The 18,728-nt window shown below is 41.9% G+C and overlaps 1 protein-coding gene across 2 annotated transcripts in view; it reads left to right on the top strand.

Annotated features, from left to right (window-relative positions):
* ABI3 (ABI family member 3) overlaps positions 1–18,728 on the top strand; it is a 356,535-nt gene that overhangs the window by 60,253 nt on the left and 277,554 nt on the right. For both annotated transcript variants that reach the window (XR_015296055.1, XM_086923998.1), the window contains exon 2: positions 2,493–2,660. Coding sequence is in view for 1 of the 2 variants with exons in the window: in XM_086923998.1 (XP_086780124.1) it covers positions 2,493–2,660 (168 nt within the window). In the remaining variant the exon portion in view is untranslated. The remainder of the gene's footprint in view (positions 1–2,492; positions 2,661–18,728) is intronic.

Genomic DNA, 18,728 nt, shown 5'->3' with positions numbered 1-18,728 from the left:
CGAGTGTGTGGATCCTTCTGAAGTACACTGCACACAATCCATGGGATATGTACAATAGAAGTGGCGGAGTAAGCCGTTAGCTGTCATGGCTTAACGCCTCACACCGTCACTTCAGAAACACAGGGCTGCACCATATTTACAACGATATGGTGCAGCCTTGCGTTTCCGCCTGCCCTGGCGCTACACTTGGCTGTGCAGCGCCATCGCAGGCATCCTTGCACCAGAGTGCAAGGGTGTCTGCGTGCAGGGGAGGATTGTTTATGTACAGGAAGGGTCACCTTCCTACACATAAACAATCCAAGGCGTTTTGCTTTTTCCATGTGTGCAGCACAAGGTAGCACACATGGAAAAAACAAAAACGAGGATAAATAAAGCATTTCTCCTCGTTTCACAAACTTAAGACCAGGTTTACCTAGTCTTAATTTTGGTGCTGCCTCCTGCTTACGCTGCGCTTATAAATAAGGGGCAGTGTCAAAAACAATGGGTGCTGCAGTGGAACACCCACCGCAACACTCACTGCCCACCCCTTTCACGGTAAGCATAGAATGAAAGGGGGCCTTATTTACAAGGCAGCATTAAGGCAAGTTAAGTGGCTTAACGCTGCCTAGTAAAAAAGGCAAGACCTCTATCGCCACCACAACGTCACTGTACTTTACGTTGTGATGGCGATAGGGGCTTGTACATATGCCCCCTAAAATGTTGTACATATGCCCCCTAAAATGTTGATCACTCCACAGACCCAGTGTGTGGATCCTCCTGAAAAGCACTGGACACATCCTTTGCAAGGATCCTTCTGAAGTGCACTGCACACACCCAGTGTGTGGATCCTTCTGAAGTACACTGCACACACCCAGTGCGTGGATCACTGCACACACCCAGTGTGTGGATTGCTGCACACACCCAGTGCGTGGATCCTTCTGAGGTGCACTGCACACACCCAGTACGTGGATCGGTCTGAAGTGCACTGCACACACCTAGTGCGTGGATCCTTTTGAGGTGCACTGCACACACCCAGTGCATGGATCCTTCTGAAGTGCACTGCATACATGCAGTGCAGGGATCCTTCTGAAGTGCACTGCACACACCCAGTGTGTGAATCCTTCTCAAGTGCACTTGCACACACCCTTGCACACACCCAGTTTGTGGATCCTTCAGTAGTGCACTGCACACACCCACTGCATGGATCCTTCTGAAGTGCACTGCACACACCTAGTGCATGGATCACTGCCCACACCCAGTGTGTGGATCCTTCTGAAGTGCACAGCCCACACCCAGTATGTGGATCCTTCCGAAGTGAACTGCACACATACAGTATGTGGATACTTCTGAAGTGAACTGCACACACCCAGTATGTGGATCCTTCTGAAGTGAACTGCACACACCCAGTATGTGGATCCTTCTGAAGTGGACAGCCCACACCCAGTATGTGGATCCTTCTGAAGTACACTGAACACACCCAGTGCATTGATCCCTCTGAAGTGCACTGCACACACCTAGTGCATGGATCACTGCCCACACTCAGTATGTGGATCCTTTTGAAGTGCACTGCACACCCAGTGCGTGGATCCTTCTGAAGTGCACTGCACACACCCAGTGCTTGGATCCTTCTGAAGTGCACTGCACACACCCAGTATGTGGATCCTTCTGAAATGCACAGCCCACGCCCAGTATGTGGATCCTTCTGAAGTGCACAGCCCACGCCCAGTATGTGGATCCTTCTGAAGTGCACAGCCCGCACCCAGTATGTGGATCCTTCTGAGGTGCACTGCACACACCCAGTATGTGGATCCTTCTAAAGTGCACTGCATACACCCAGTGCGTGGATCCTTCTGAAGTGCACTGCACCCACCCAGTGCGTGGATCCTTCTGAAGTGCACTGCACCCACCCAGTGCGTGGATCCTTCTGAAGTGCATTGCACACACCCAGTGCGTGGATCCTTCTCAAACATGTTTAGGCATAGCAGTTTGCACTGGAAGTATAAGTTCACCTGCCGAAACCTATGCTAAACAGGACACACTAACCTCTGCACCAAGGTGAGACTAGTAGTTTCTACATGCCCCGTTTAGTGCCCTCCCAGTCATACTATACTGAGATTTAAACCATGGTTGCAAATAGGTGGGTTTTCATTTTCTTGTGTGTCTAGTCTCCCGTTAACAAGTCTGTAGAATCTGGACGCTATCTTTCTGAGGCACATCTTGTTTGCCATCATGTTAATGAAAAGTGTTTTGAAAAGTGATTGACTTCTATCTTCAGGCTGCTTTACAATCCAGTGGAATGATCTTCCAGAGAAGTCTGTCTTCTTTGTATGTTCCTCGACTACCCCAAGTTGTTATGTCAAACTAACTGAAGTCTATGCCTTAAGAAACATAGGCATTTGCAGCTTTTATGCAGTTCCTGTTGGGTTACCGCTTTCGAGATCATTTCCACCCTAGTTTGCCATGGAATATCTCAATGGAGAGTCACTTGTGACCAACTTTCTTTCCACTTTCAGGCTGAAGATAAACAGCAGGCACTCAAGGAGACCATGTCCTTGGCTAGCCAATCACTAGCCAGTGTGGCTTACCAAATCAACAGCTTGGCGGTGGACTTCCTCAAGATGCTGGAGCTGGAGGCAACAGAGCTGCGGAGAGTAGAAGAGAACATTTACCACATCTCTCATGTAAGTGATGCAACAGCTTCAGATAATCTAAAGAAGACAATCATCTCACGCTGAGGACCTCAAATAATTTTCTGGTTCCATCCTAGTGCTAGAGAACCCAATGACAATTCACCCAGAAAATCCCATCAACCCAACTGGTACTAAGTGGCACAGTTCATCAAACCAAATCCCTGGAAGCTCCTTAATCCCTATCACAGCTCAGACCACAGCATCTACACCAGATTGGTTAGTCATCCTGCAGGCTTACTTCAGCCTCTGACCTCCTCATATTCCATCTTTTTCAGCCACACCAAGCCCCAGCACACCAGCACACCTGCACGCCTGTCCGCAGCCCGCGCTACACAGTATACAAGAAGCCAACCTGTTTTTTCTCATTCATGGCATACACACTTTTTCAAACCTGTTACAGATTACAACCCTTACACCAGGCTTCTCCAACGAGTTCCTCGTGAGCTACTAGTAGCTCTCCAGTTGCCTGTGAGTAGCTCTCCTGATTGCGGCTCACCCTACTAAATTAAAAGTTTTTTCTTGGTTGAAATAATATATGTATACCAAAATTGAGAGTGTGTTTTTTAGATGGAAATTTGTATATTTTCAGAACCTATAAGCTGATGTTTGGAGAAAACATTTACAAAATATATTTTAAGCTGATATTTGAGTGATAAATCATGTGGCATTGAGGAGCATTTTTACTAATATTATAACTTTGATGCCAGGGGCATTGCAGCTATGGCTATTATATATCATCCATGTAGAGGTACTTGAAATTGCCATGCCTGTTTTTTACATTACTGCAGGCAGTCCTGTCTGTTGCACTGAGGTGATCACTGCTAATACTCTTGTTTATGACGGCAACTAATGTAATTGTTGTACTTATTTCTGCTGCTCAGCCTAGATTGTTGGTGTGAGAGCTTGTTGGAATGTTACAAAACTACTAATATTAGTAGCCTTGAGTGATTTTTATTAACTATATGTTGCTCATATTACAGAAAAGGTTAGAGATCACTGCTTTACACCGTCGGACACATGGTTGGCGATTGTACAGTCCTTACAGAAAGCGGGTGTTTGTTCCTAATCTATAAATAGCTATCACTTTTCATCCCTCTGTAGTCTATACTGGTGATAACACATCAACACCTCCTGAGTCGACTGTTCAGTCCCAGCACCACCTCACTGCTGGTAACATAGGTCTGGTTCAACGGAGATGCCATGATTAACCAATTAGGTGTAAAAGGGTTTGAGGTAATCCATCTAATAGAGCGAAGGATAACAATAATAAGGGCTGAAAGCTTTACCAGAGGTGGGTTTTTGTTCGGATTTCTAAAACAGGAAATTTAGCAAAATACATTATAAATAGGGCTCCCAGTGTTATGGTATTTATTTTTTTAACATTTCCATCTGCATTTATCTATATTTATGTTTTGGCCATTTTATTGGTATTTATCCATATTTATTTTGTTATTTTAGAGTAAGCAAAGTCATTAAATGGTATTGTTCCACATTTTTTAACTGATAAACATGCAGTTATACGTTGATGCCTGTCGAGTTTTAGCATATTAAGCAGAAAAATAAATCAAAATAACACAACCACATGTAAATATAGCATTATATACAAATATATGTTAACTAATGCCTGTATTTAGGGAAATCTAATCCTGTTTTTTAGGTTCACCTGCTTTCTATCTGCTCAGCTGTTGCCCTGGAATTAATGAAGGCTAGCATGGAGAGCCACTCTGAAGAAGCATAATTAGCTATATTTTCCACTTTTAAAAATAAATACAGACATAAAACACTGGGGCATATTATCAAGGGGGTTTATTTCCGCTTTTTTGGCTTTAAAAGCCAAGAAAGCGGAGATAAAATCATCTCCCTATTACCTAGCTGTCGCTAACACCAGTTAGCAACAGCTAGTAGGAGATAGCGACCATCTTGGGCCCAACTTTGCATGTCAGAGAAATTGATCACTAATAACATGCAAAGTGGGCGTGCCAAGATGTTGGCGACTGGAAACAGTCGCTAACATCGCTATCTCCTATTACCAACTTTTGGAGATATTCGCGCTAAGCGAGAATATCTCCAAAAGCTAACACCTGCCCTGAGCAGTTCTTAGCCATGCTATCCAATGGGAGGTGGATAACATGGCTAAGAGCATTAGCTCGGTAATGCCTGAATATCGCTGATTTTTCAGCGATATTCATGCATTGCGGCCGTCTGTGGAAAAAATCGCCGCAGGTCGGCAATACATTTTTGTCTCTAACAAAGCAATAGCGATAATTATCGCTATTGCTTGGTAATATACCCCACAGTGTTTTCTGTCTGCATGTATCTGTAAAAATCAGTAAAAATGGAAAACTGGGAGTCCTCATTATAAATGATAAAGCATAAGTGACCTGTAAAGAGATAGCTATAAAATCAATGGAACTATACTGAAAAAGTACTCATATGCGGGGCAAGGGTTGGTTCTGAGTTTTAACCTAAGACTAACTGTGAGGTGGTGCAATGAAGATGTACTGTTACTTGGTAGTATCAACCATGAGTAGCCTCAACGTCGTCTGGAATGATATACTTAAAAAGAGGGAGTGAGCAGGAAGTGATGGACGGACTTCTGCATTCAATTCAGTGAAGGACCAGACCATATGAATGTCACACACAAGCAAGAGTATATTAAGAGTGTATCTTAAAGCGTGTCACAAGGCGGGTAAACTAGGGTAGTAGGGATGACTGACCACTGGCCATTCCCAATCTATTGCTGATGCAAAACTGAGTTTCAGCAATGTTTGGAGATTTAGATGACCCAAGCAATTTCACAACTCACCTGATGGCTAGCAACCTTGGTAGATCAGGACTGAGGCCTAGCTCTGAATTTACCCAAGGAAGGGCATATCCGGCACCACTCTCCAATCCCCTTGTCCCTATAACCTCTAAAAAATTATTATATTAATATATAGAGCTAACATAAATGAAATGAATGAGTTACATCCCAATTCAGATGCGCAATACACCTACAATTGTTTTTCAAACAAAATAAACCGTAATTCATTGAAGAAAGTCCATATAACATTAACTCAGGTCCTTCTGAATCTGTTTTTCTACTAGTGAGCCCTGGGAAACTACACTCGGCTCCACCTTTTCTCCAGAGAAACACTCTCACCCCTGCTGCCATTGCTAATATTACACTCACTCAAAACATCTTCCCTGAAGCTTTCAAGGGTAGTGACCACTCTTCCCCAGTCTAACCCCTTCCACTCCAACGGACCCCACTACACCTCACTCCAATCTTTACCATTTACCCCGATTTACCTCACTGCTATACACCCCACTTCAATGCAATTTTACCCCACTCAATATACTCCACTCCACTTCAATCTACCCCACTCCAATCCATCCTAACCCAATCTACCCCAACCCACTTCACCCCACACCAACTCAATTTAACCCACACTACTTTACCCCACCCCACCCCACTTTACCCACTCCAATCTACCCCCCTCCATTCCACTCTACCCCGAACTACAATACTGCACTCTACCCACTATGATCCAGGTTACCCCACTCAAATATATGCCACTCCACCATAATCTACCCCACCCCACACCAAACTACCCAACTCTACCCCTCTCTACTCCACTCCTCTCTACCCAAACCCACTCCTGTCTAATCCACCCAAACCTACCCCACTCCATTACACTCCACCCCACACAAATCTACCCCATTTCACTCAACCGCAATCTACTGCACTCCACTCAAATCTAACTCACTCTGCACCAATCTAGCCCACTCCACTCCAATCCACTTCAATCTACCCTACTCCACTCCAATATACCCTATTTTACTCTACTCAAACCCAAGCACTCCACCTCACTCCACTACAATCTACCCCACTCCGCCTTCTCCCACTCCACTCTATCCCACTTCACTCCAATCTACCCCACTCCACCCTACCTCACTCCACTCCAATTGATCAGACTCCACCCCAATCAGCCCCACTACAATCTATCTCACTTCACTTCACTCGAGTCTATTCCACTCTACCCCACCACCAATGTACCTAAATCTACCCCTCTGCAATCTACCTGACTCCAATCCGATCTTCCCTCAAATCTGATCTTCCCCACTCGTCTCTAATATATCTTACTCCACTCGTGTCTATTCCACTCCACTCCAATATATGCCACTCCACTCCAATCTACCCCACTCCACTCTACCCCAATCTACCTCACTCAAGTGCCTCACAATCTACTCCACTCCAATCTACCACAATCTACCCCACTCCAATCCACCACAATCCACTACACTACATCAATATTTCACCTCACTACTCCACAAAACCAAAACATAACACACACACTAGAACTACATTCCATACAAACACCCACTCCCACCCCCATGACTACACAAATAATACAGATCCTAAACCAAAATGACTCCCATATTTTCTATCTTTACCAACACCTACCACAAACACCCTAACACAACAACACAAATTCACTCACATGTCATCCATTGCGCAATTTACAGCCTTAACACATTACTCACATGCTCCACCACTACCCTGTACCCATACCCCTTACATCCTAAACAGGCACAAATTAAATAAATAACATACCACCCTTTACAATGGCACATCTTCTTGTCTATTACACAACAAGACTACTCAACAAGCACAACTTCGCCCACCAACTCAGTCTCAAACACCATCTCCACCACCTGCACACGCAGAACCAACAACATGCCTTCTGGGCAAGGATTATGATTAGGGCTCCCGGTTTTATGGTATTTATTTTTTTGACATTTCCATCTGTATTTATCCATATTTATTTTGTGTACATTTTTTCTGTATTTATCCATTTTTATTTTGTATTCCCTGTTTAAATGAAGCTGCAATGGGTATTTTTCACATTTATATAACTGATAAATGTATATTCGCTTTTGAATGTCTAGGAGGTTTTAGCAGTATACAGTGCAATAGCCTTATCTGTGAACTTTTGCTTTGTGGAATAGCATATTTAACTGTAGATCTGCACTTAATTAAGCTTAATTAGGAAATCTACTTTCTTTTTTCATCTCCCCTACCTCCCAATCTGTACACCTACTGACCTGGCACTCATGATTGACAGTAGTAAAAATATCCAAGGAAGACCTATTTTCCGAATTTTTCTGTATTTAAAAATAAATAGAGACAGGAAAATAAATGTTTTTCTGTCTGTATTTATCTGTAAAAATCTGTAAAAACTGAAAAATGGGAGCCCTAATTATGATATAAACAAACAACACTATTGCTATCCAAATACAGTTAATACCAACACTAATAATATACTGCTACTAGTTCAAAGAATACTACTCACTCTACTAGAAAACAAAGTCACTTCACCACCAAAACACAGTCTCTAGACTGCCTACTAATAAATGTTTGATCACTCTCTAAAAACAAGCACCACATTTATTACCTACGCACTTGGACACAGCTTGACCTACTCTTCACAACTGAATCATGGTTGGGAGATGACATAGATCTAGTATTCTATGAAGCTGGTCTTCCAATCGCATCACTGACAGGATATCAACAACAAAAATGCTGCGGTAAAAAAATATCGGGTCAAAAATATCGCTGTCCAGAATATCGAAGTCCTATCTCCATAAAGGAAAGTACAAAAATATTGAGCAAAAAAATATAGTTGTTAAAAATATTGTTTTTAAAAATATCAGTTTTATTTTATATTTAAAAAATAATGTAAAATAAAGTAAATAATACATATAATTAAAAAAAGATAGTATATATATAAAATATAATATATGGATGTACTTAATAATATTAATAAATAATTATTATAATACATTAAAAAATATTAAACATATTAAAAATTAGAAATATATATATATATATATATATATATATATATATATATATATATATATATATATATATATATATATATATATATATATATATATCCCAGTAAAATAAAAATAAAAATAGTATATATATATATAATGATTTAAAATATTAAAATATTTTTTATCTTTTATGATTACATTCAACACTACATTAACAACAACAGTAGGGAACATTTTGGATAGTGGAGGGAATAAAATTACTATTCCCACGCCAGGGAGTGCAACAGTAGAGGAAGTGTTTGATAGTGGAAGAAGAAGGAAAAATTCACAATATTAATTAACCTGATCAGCACGTTGCAAAGATCGCATGAGCAATGCCCTCTGTTCATCTCAGGTGATTTCAACAGAAATCTTACAAACAACAGACAGAATAAAAGAAAGAGGCAGGAGGACTTGGGGTTCCTAACAATAACGCATGAGTCAGAAAGCCACGGGCTGAAAATCCTGAATGGTAACACAAATGGAGATATTCCCGCGGCCTCTACATATTTGAGTGGTAAATGTCGATCAATAATAGACTTTACCATTACAAACATTAGCCTAGTCCCTTGTATTGTCTCATTTCATGTCAGCCCATGTATAGAAAGCGATCACTTCCCGCATATTACGAAAATCAACATAATTCTCGCACAGGTACAAAAAATAAATTCTCTATTACAACATGCAGAAAAGTTTAACCTGCGGAAATTAAAATGGCGATGAGTGGACATGAAGTCTATATTGGAATCAATCAAGGATCACTTGCGTCAAACTGGACTGCCAACAGAAGAGGAGCGAGTAAAAAGCTGGGACAGCTGGGCCTTATTCTCACCCGAAAATTTCCAACAATCCGCGGAAATCAAAAAATAGCAGACACCAGGAGGGAATCATGGTTCAATATCGTATTGCAAGACCAAAAGAGAAGGATCGCAAGAGAGGTGTGATTACAAGCTGCAGCTGCAACAATGGGTAGGAAAACAGATAACGGCAAATTGATGAAAATATGAAAGAACTATAACAAGATGCTGAGGGATGCGCAAATAGCGTGCAAGGAAACAATCTAGACAAAACTACTGTGTGCAAGTAAATTGCCAAAAGTAGGGACTTTTGGGGCATTATAAAGAAGCTGACAAAGGGCTTCAGAATGCAAGAAGCTGTAATCGGAGAAGAAATCTGGATTCAACACGTGCAAAACAATGTACAGCAGCACGAAGCATGAAAATCGAGCTATTGCGAAAATAGCAATAGTATCATCTCGAGAGCAAAATCTCGATGCAGAAAAAATAGCCCAGGCAGAATGTAAAGAACTAGGACAAGAAATGAGTAGCAACAAACTAAATAACTTGATCGACACCAAACAATTAAGAAGAATAATACAACAATTAAAGACTAAGGGGCCAGCAGGTCCAAATGGGCTTCCAATGCGCGTTTTAAAAATGATCCAGATTTTTGGCCAGACTATCTCACACCCCTTTTCAATCAGATTTACAATCAGAACAACGTTCCCAAATCCTGGAAAGGGAATATAATTTATCCAATATTTAAACAAGGAGATAGCTGTAAACCGTGAAACTACAGATTGATATAATTGATCGAATTAGAGGTCAAGCTATGTGCATCTTGTCTCCTAGTTCATCTTCAAGATTGGATGGAGGAAAAGCACATAATACCTAAGTTCCAAAAGGGCTTTAGGCCAGGGATGGGCACAACAACAAATCTGGCCATATTGTCTCTTTTATCTGAAAAAGCAGTAAAAAACAAAACTCGGTTGTATGCATGTTTTGTCGACTTGAAATAAGCGCTTTCGACAGAGTGAGTAGAAACCGTCTCTGGGAAAAACTAAAAGAATGGGCCTTACCAAGTAAATTACTGGGCGCAATAATTGCCTTATACAGCGAAACTTGGGCAAGAGTGAAATTAGGCGAAGGGTGCAGTGCAACCGCCAGTATTCCCATGCAGCAAGGCCTAAAACAAGGCTGGGTCTTGGCGCCGAGCCTATTTAGCGTGTTTCTCTCAGACATCAGTAAGCATATACGAGCAGCCGATTGTCATCTGCCAAACTTGGCTAAAGAGCCAATTGCCTTTTTACAGTATGCAGATGACATTGTGGTGCTGAGCCAAAGCCCCATCGGATTACAAAGAGCGATAAACAACCTAATAACCTACTTGGACCAGGAAAAAGTGGAATTAAAGAAAGAGAAAACTAAAGTTGTACGCCTAGTGGATACAAAAAAATCAAAGTTCAAATGGCTTGTAAAAGGGGCGACTATAGAAGAGCAAGCGTCCTACAAATACCTGGGCATAAAAATAAGGTGGGCGTTAACACCCGAGGAACACAAACTGGCCCTAAAAGCCAAAAGCTCAATTGTTAGTCTTTGCGTATACATTCCTGTACAAAAAACTAGGTTGCCCAAACCACAATCACCTCTTAAAAGTGATGGCTGCTCAAATTTTTCCAACACTGTCATATGGTCTAGTCACTTGGTGCGGCAAAGAGGCTAAATTGTTAAATGATCTTCAGACAAAGGTATATAAGGCTGTTTTCAAGTTACCAAAGTCTGCATCGCCAGCTCAGGTTTGGTTGGAATTCGGCCTACAGAATCAGAAACTCCGGAGCATGAGCGGCTTCGTGAAGTTATGTCATAAATTCTGCACTTCCGAGCTGGGCACATTGAGTAGTCTATGCTGGGAAGAAATCAAACACCAGATGGATCAAGAAAAAACGAATTCCTGGGGGGGTCATTTGAGAAAATCACTGGTCGAGCTTGAAATACGGATAGCATGGGAGAACACGGCAGACCTTGCAAACTTCAGTAAATCTGTTATTGATGCAGCAAAGAAGAAATCTTTTTTGGAAGACAAAATAGCAATTTCCAACCGTCGACATTGGTGGACCGTGATTAACTCTTATCCATCCTTAAAGCCTCAAGCTTATTTAGTAGTCTATTTCAGCATAGAGTTAAAAAAGAGTTTTACAAGTTACTGGATGGGTGTGCACGACTCAAAAGGCCTTCAGCCATCTTGGAAAAACAACACACAAGCTGCTCACTGTCGATTATGTGGCTATTTTAAAGCAACATTAACTCACATGCTATGTGCATGTCCGGCAGTCAATGACTTGAGGATACAGTATTTAAAACCCATTTTTAATGAATTGAACATTTGCACGTGCAGGCAAGCCATGATTCGCTGGATGGTAGGGTTCTCAAAATTCTTGTCCGGCCGCAGAGTAATACATCTGGCAGAAGTAAGGAAAGTTTTACAGCAAGTTGAAATGGAGGAAAAATAAAAGCATGAACTATTCCGGCGTGGGTAAAGTTCACCCATCCACTAATTGCTAATTTTGTCCAGAAACAATTGAATTAGTAGGTTTACTGAAGACTGTATTTAAATAAAAATATTTGCACTTTAGCTCCAGGTACCTACTACTTCAACAGAGTTAGTTAATTCACCATCCTCAGATAAAATGTTCTTGCTTGAAACAGTGGCTTAGCATTTGCACTTTAGATAATAACTCAGGGCTATTATGTATGCCGTTTGATTTTTTACAAGAAAAATAATAATTTGCATACCTTCTTGCTATAGGGTGGTGATATTGTTGGATGCTTTTATCATTCATGATGTAAAGATATTGGGCCCCATGCATCAAAACAAAAACCGGTCGCAAAAGAGCAGATTCTCAGAATCTGCCCCTTTGCCACCGGTACTTTTGCATTTGGGATGCATCATCCCAAATGCAAAAATCACAATTTAAGGAATCTCTAAATTGCGATTCCTTAAATTGCGATTGCATTTAAGGAATCCCAAGTTGAGATTCCTTAAATGCAATGCATGAAAGTTAAAACATTAGCGACTTCGCTAATAGGAGTAGCAAATTACCATGAAGTTGAACTTCATGGTAATTTGCAAAAACTTCGAAAAATGCTCTACAATACGATGTAATACCAAAAAAGGCACGCACTTCTCTCTGTGTGGATGGTACACTCATTTGCGTAATTGCTTGAATTCGTTCTGGGGTCAATCTCCTTCCCTCCTTCGACAAGAGATGACCTAAGCAGGTCACTTCTTGGCGACAATATTGCAACTTTGAAGGTGACACTTTATGATGAAGGTCAGACAAATACCGCAACAAAGAAAGAGTAGCCTCTTTACAAATCTTTTCATCATCAGCAGTAATCAACAAATCATCGACGTACTGAATAAGGCTAGCACCAACAGGCAACACAAAACCATCAAGCTGAGTTTTCAACGCCTGACTATAGATGGAGGGACTTTCACAATAACCTTGGGGAGCTCTCTTAAACCGGAAGCTTCGGCCTCCTAATGAGAAGCCAAAAATATCCCTACTCTCCTCAGCAATAGGAATACTGAAGTAAGCATTCTTCAAATCGATGACAGAAAACCAAGCTGCCGAAGCAGGAATCAAAGTCAACAAAGCAGTAATATCAGGTACCACAGGAAACTGTGGCACGACAATCTTGTTTACCTCTCGAAGGTCGATCACAAACCGGTACACAGGTGGCTGAGAAGCATCAGTACGTTTAAGGATAGGCAAAACAGGACTGTTACAAACATTAGCTCTCGTTTCCTCAACTACACCCTTCTCAACCAGATCATAAATAATCGCTAAAAGAGCTCTCTCGCCTTCGCTCGAGATCTTGTATTGTGGAATGCGAGGTAGCCTAGCATTTGACTTAAGCGTGACAACATAAGGTGGAATCTGCAAAAGACCAACATCATTTGAACCTGTAGCCCAAAGTGTATCAGGAAGCGAACGCAATTCCAGTGGCAAACAATCCTTAGACAAATACATTGGGGAAATCACTTTCTTACCGAGGGTAAGTTGTACTCCTGAAGGAGAACAATGTAATGTCGCATACAGTCTTTTCAGCAAGTCCAAACCCAACAGATTCTCACCACAACCAGTCGTTAAAATAAGCGGAGCTTCCAATTCACAAGGGCTAATCGAAAGGGACAAAGGACTAGAAACCGGATTATGAACTGGGGCGCCTGAAAATCCTACTGAAACATTGGTCAAGCCAGACAAAGGTGCGCCAGGAAGTTTAGAGTGCATAATAGAACTCTTCATCGCACCAGTATCCAAAAGAAAAGGTTCTACCACACCTGATGTATTCACTTCAACATAAGGTCCACTCTGGTCTACTGGAACTGACACTACTCCCTCACTTTGTCCTTGGCTGTCCAAGTTATCATTATAACCAGAACTCTCACCTTCGACCTAGTAATCCTTAACATAATACTGAGCATACTGACCACTCGGAACATTCTGTCTGTCAAGATAATTCGCAGAGTTCTGTAGGGAAGAGGAATGCTCATTCTGAGGGATCACACCACGTCCCCTACCCCTAGGAGCTTGCTGAAAACTACCACGACCTCTCTGACCTGATACACCATTTGCACGCTGTAACAAAGCTGGGCAACTATTCTTGTAATGACCTTCCTCTCTGCAATAAGCACACTGATTAGGGCCAGGAAAGAATCGCTGAACATAAGGCTCGAGCTTCTGTAACAATCTCTGAAATTGTGGAGGTTGCTGAAACTGAGGCTGATTCTGACGAGGCGGATAAGCTTGCTGCAAAAGAACTTTCATCTTTAACTCTTTAGTTTTCTTCTCCACTTTATCCTTCTCATCTTTATCCCTATTCTCGTAATATTGTGCAGTAGCCAATATCTGGGCCGACGAAGAGACAGCCCACGAACTCTCAGAGTCCTTTAACTTATTAGAAAGTTCAGGAAGCAAATTAAAGACAAATTTATCCACAAACAACCTTTGACCACCCTCCGTACTCATATCCTGACCACTATGATCGATAAACGTTTCTTCAAACCTAGTGAAGAAATCAGATACACTCTCGTCTTTCTTCTGCTTACATGCTGCTAACTTATCCCAATTCACTCGTAAAGCGGGCATCATCATTTTCATCAGATTAATAATTCTACCTGATAATTCTGAAACTAAAGGTTCAGGTTTAGCACCTCCCTCCTGTCTACCATCTACAGCAACAATATTCGCCCAGGTATCACCTAATTCAGCAGCATGATTCTCATGACGAATCTTCGCCCACAAGGGTTGAGGGACTACATTACCCATCAACATATCGATGTCAGCTAAATTCATAATACACGCTTCAACTGTCTGGGACAACTCCTTGTAATAACCAGCAGGATTCTTACGAGGGTCAGGTAAGGTCTGCTTAAGAGCCAAGACCTCTGCTCTCTTCCAAGGGACATGTACCCATACTCGCTGAAAATGAGCCGGAGCGGCCTGAATACCCAAATTTACATTAGCCTGAACTGCTTCTTTCCATACTGGAGGAACTTCTCACATAGGGTACTGTTTCACTTTCCTCCTAACAGAGGAATCAGGTTCATACAATGTCTGAGGCGAAAGCCTAGATCTGAAAGAAAGTATCGTCTCTACGGCATCTGTAACATCAGATTGCACTATCATCCCTTTAGCAAAATCTGACTGAAATTCAAGCACATCCTGCGGAATCGGACCCAACTCATTGTCTTCCCATTCCTGACGCAGAAAAGTACACATTACATCAAAACATACCTTTGCTTAGGCGGTTCCCACTGAAAGAAAACATCGATAACTGCTGGCAAATTATACCTCGGAGCATTTAAAATCCACCTACGAGCCAACAAATCCAACACTGTCCGTTCTTCAGAACTAGGAAGCTGACTACGACTCTGCTTACGTTCCGAAACAGGGGTCATATTTAGTGGCCCGAACAATGATGACAATAAATTATAAACAGTTTCTGTCATTCGTTTTCGAACAGAAGGAGAAGAAGCAGACATAAGAACAGGAGAATAAGTATTCTGAGGCAAGGAAGGTGTAGGGACAAGAACAGTAGAAGTCGAAGATGCAGAAGCAGAAGGCAAAGGAGTTTGAGGCAAAGCTGGTAGCAAGTCTGGCGACCCTAGAATGGGTTGCGCAGGAGAAGGCATAACCATCTGTGGAGCACCGGGTGGCTGAACAACAGCAGGAGGTTGAACAACAAATGGTGGAACAACTGGGGGTAATAGAGGCGCAGTAGCACCCTGCACATAGGGAGGAGGCAATCTCAGTAAATGAGAGATCAAAGGATCTTTTTCAGGGTCTTCCATCACTTTCAGAGGAGAAGACGGCAAGGCCAGATAACATTTATCTATGGCCATGCAACGCTGTCTATCTAAGACTTCACTCGCATGCTCTTCTCCATCTTCCTTAAACTGTCTAGCAGCTTGTAGTACTGACATATTTTTATCTTTCCTATCTCTCTTTGCTTGCTTAATTTCTCTCTGTTTGGCTTCCTTACGCCAAAGGCGGAAAGAGTCAAACATTGCCAGCCGGGCTTTCTTCTTAAATAGCTTAACTTCTAGATTGTCTAAAATCTCTGTTTCAAAACTACCATGTGGGGGCCATTGCAAAACACCATCTTTTTTAGTGTAGCGGACCCATACTTCATTATAAGTAATAGGGCCCACTCCGTCTTTTGAGTAAAGTTCATAAGTCGGAGTTCCAACCGGAGGTATCGGACATGAATCCTCCAATCGGGAATCCCTGTTACTACCACAAACAAACCAATTACCAAATTTACCAAGACCAGGCATCTTGCTCACTAGTCTGGTTTCAAACTTCAAAGGGAATCAAAAAATGATACACTCGTAAATATACAAGCCCTTCGGCTTTGGGTACTGCATCAGCCAAATCAAAACCAAGGAATCAAACAAAGTTGTGGAAGCGACCCACTTATACTTAACCAAATATCTGTCACGCCACCAGAAGACCGTCTATCGTCTCGCTTTACAAACATCAATTGGAGGGTCCAAGACAAGGCAACAGTCAGGGCAGCAGTCCTTTGTAGCCGTTGGAAAGCGGGAAGCCTCGCAGAAAAGTCCTTTGGTCCAAGCCGACATGCAGGGGTCGATGAAGTGGGGGCCCTCCTCCAGAATTTCCTCACGTGGCTCCTCACAATCTTCGGGCTTGGACCGGTACCTCTGAAGTCGGCCCGCGTTGGCCGTGCCAACTGAAGAACCGGGTTTTGAAATACCCAGCGGCGTCAGGGACACGCCCAAAGTCCTCTAGGTTCCCTTGCCTTGGTATACAGAGACACGGAATACTTCTAGGTGGTGTCAGAGATCAAATTTATTAGCTGCAGCTAGTAGCAGAAATCCCAGCAATACAACACGGTGTACAACTCAAGAAACTGCTCAATTTTACTAAGGCGAGACATCCCTATTTATACACAAAAAGGTACATTTAAAATGCACGCCCCTGCACCAAAATTCAACCAATAGAAAGTACATGACATCACACAGCATCATACAGTAAAGCTCATTTTACAGTGTCCCAACCCACAAGTTAATATTTAGGCATATCTAAATAATAATCTGGAAGGCCCAAACAAACCCTTAATTGGAAGCGTAACCCATGAAATGAAGAAATAGTCAAGAAAAGTAGTTTCAGATAATGTGCAAGATAACAGAGACGTAAAGAAACTTTAAAAGTTAACAAATGTCTTGAATAGTGATTGGAAAAAGTAAATAACGATCTTGCAGGGAAATTGGCTTGGCAGGGTCAATTCCAGGTTAAAGGCCAGCTTCTGAAATTAACTCCAGCGCACGAAGAAATCCTTGGTTAATGTATATATATGATTCACAACAGGTCAGACTGCTTTGCTCACAAACTAACTTCTGAGGCCTATATAAAAAGTAACACCAGATGGCAGTCACGACACATGGCAAAAACCCATGTTTCAGAAAAGAAAGTTTTAAGGAAAGAAACCATTTAGATATTGTTTAGGATAAAATATGCGCAAGGAAACTAAAGGTTAACAAGGTCCTGAACAGTGATTGAAAAACTCAGACAACGATCAGCTAGCGAAACTGGTTTTGCAAAAGGTCAGTTTCAGGTGAAAAGGGTTACTCTCTCTGCAGTTCATTCAGAGTCAGAGAAACCCAAATTAATATATGCACGAACTCAAAAGGCAAAGCCACTTGTTTTGGGCCTACTTCACTGGCCTACGTGAGGGCAAAACTAAAATGCAGTCAGGTTTGAGAATTACAGAACCACAGAGGGGAATATTTACTATTCCCATTCCAGGGAGTGCAACAGTAAGGAGAGTGTTGGATAGCAGGGAGGAATAATGTACTATTCTCACTCCAGCAAGTACAACAGTGGGGAAAGTGTTGGATAGCATTGGGGAATAATGTACTGTTCCTACTTCAGGGAGTGCAAAATTAAGGAAAGTGTTGGATAGCGTAGGGGTAAATATTACTATTCCCATTCCAGAGACAGCAACAGTAGGGAAAGTGTTGGATAGCATAGGGTAAAAAATTACTATTTACTCTCCAGAGAGTGCAGCAGTAGAGAAAGTGTTGGATAGCGGAGTGGATACAATTACTATTCCCACTCCAGCAAGGTCAACAGTAGGGAAAGTGTTGGATAGCTGAGGGAAATAATTTACTATTCCCACTCCAGCAAGTACAACAGTAGGGAAAGTGTTGGATAGCGAAGGGGAATAATTTACTATTCCCACTCCAGCAGGTAGAACATTGGGGAAAGTGTTGGATAGCGGAGTGGAATAATTTACTATTCCCCCTCCAAAGAGTGCAAATGTAGGGAAAGTGTTGGATAGCAGAGGGGATACAATTTACTATTCCCAGTCCAGAGAGTGCAACAGTAGAGAAAATGTTGGATAGCGCAGTGGATAAAATTACTATTCCCACTCCAGCAAGTGCACAGTAGGGAAAGTGTTGGATAGAGGAGGGGAATAATTTACTATTCCCACTCCAGGAAGTGCAACAGTAAGGAAAGTGTTGGATAGCGAAGGGTAATAATTTATTATTCCCACTCCAGGGAGTGCATCAGTAGAGAAAGTGTTGGATAGCCGAGGGGTAACAATTAATATCCCTACTCCAGCGAGTGCAGCAGTAGGGAAAGTTTTGGAAAGTGAAGGGGAATAATTTGCTATTCCCACTCCAGAAAATGTTGGATAGCGGAGGGGATAAAATTATTATTCTCTCTCCAGCAAGTGCAACAGTAGGGGAAGTGTTGGATAGTCTAGGGGTAAAAATTACTATTCCCACTCCAGCAATTGCAACAGTAGGGAAAATGTTGGATAGCTGAGAGGAATTTATTTATTTATTTAATTTATTTAATGAGTTTTATATAGCGCTGGT

This window comes from Lissotriton vulgaris, chromosome 5 (genome assembly GCF_964263255.1).
Source record: "Lissotriton vulgaris chromosome 5, aLisVul1.2, whole genome shotgun sequence".
Taxonomy (NCBI): domain Eukaryota; kingdom Metazoa; phylum Chordata; class Amphibia; order Caudata; family Salamandridae; genus Lissotriton; species Lissotriton vulgaris.
The sequence above is the reverse complement of the archived record's forward strand: the minus strand, read 5'-3'. Positions and strand labels throughout refer to the sequence as shown.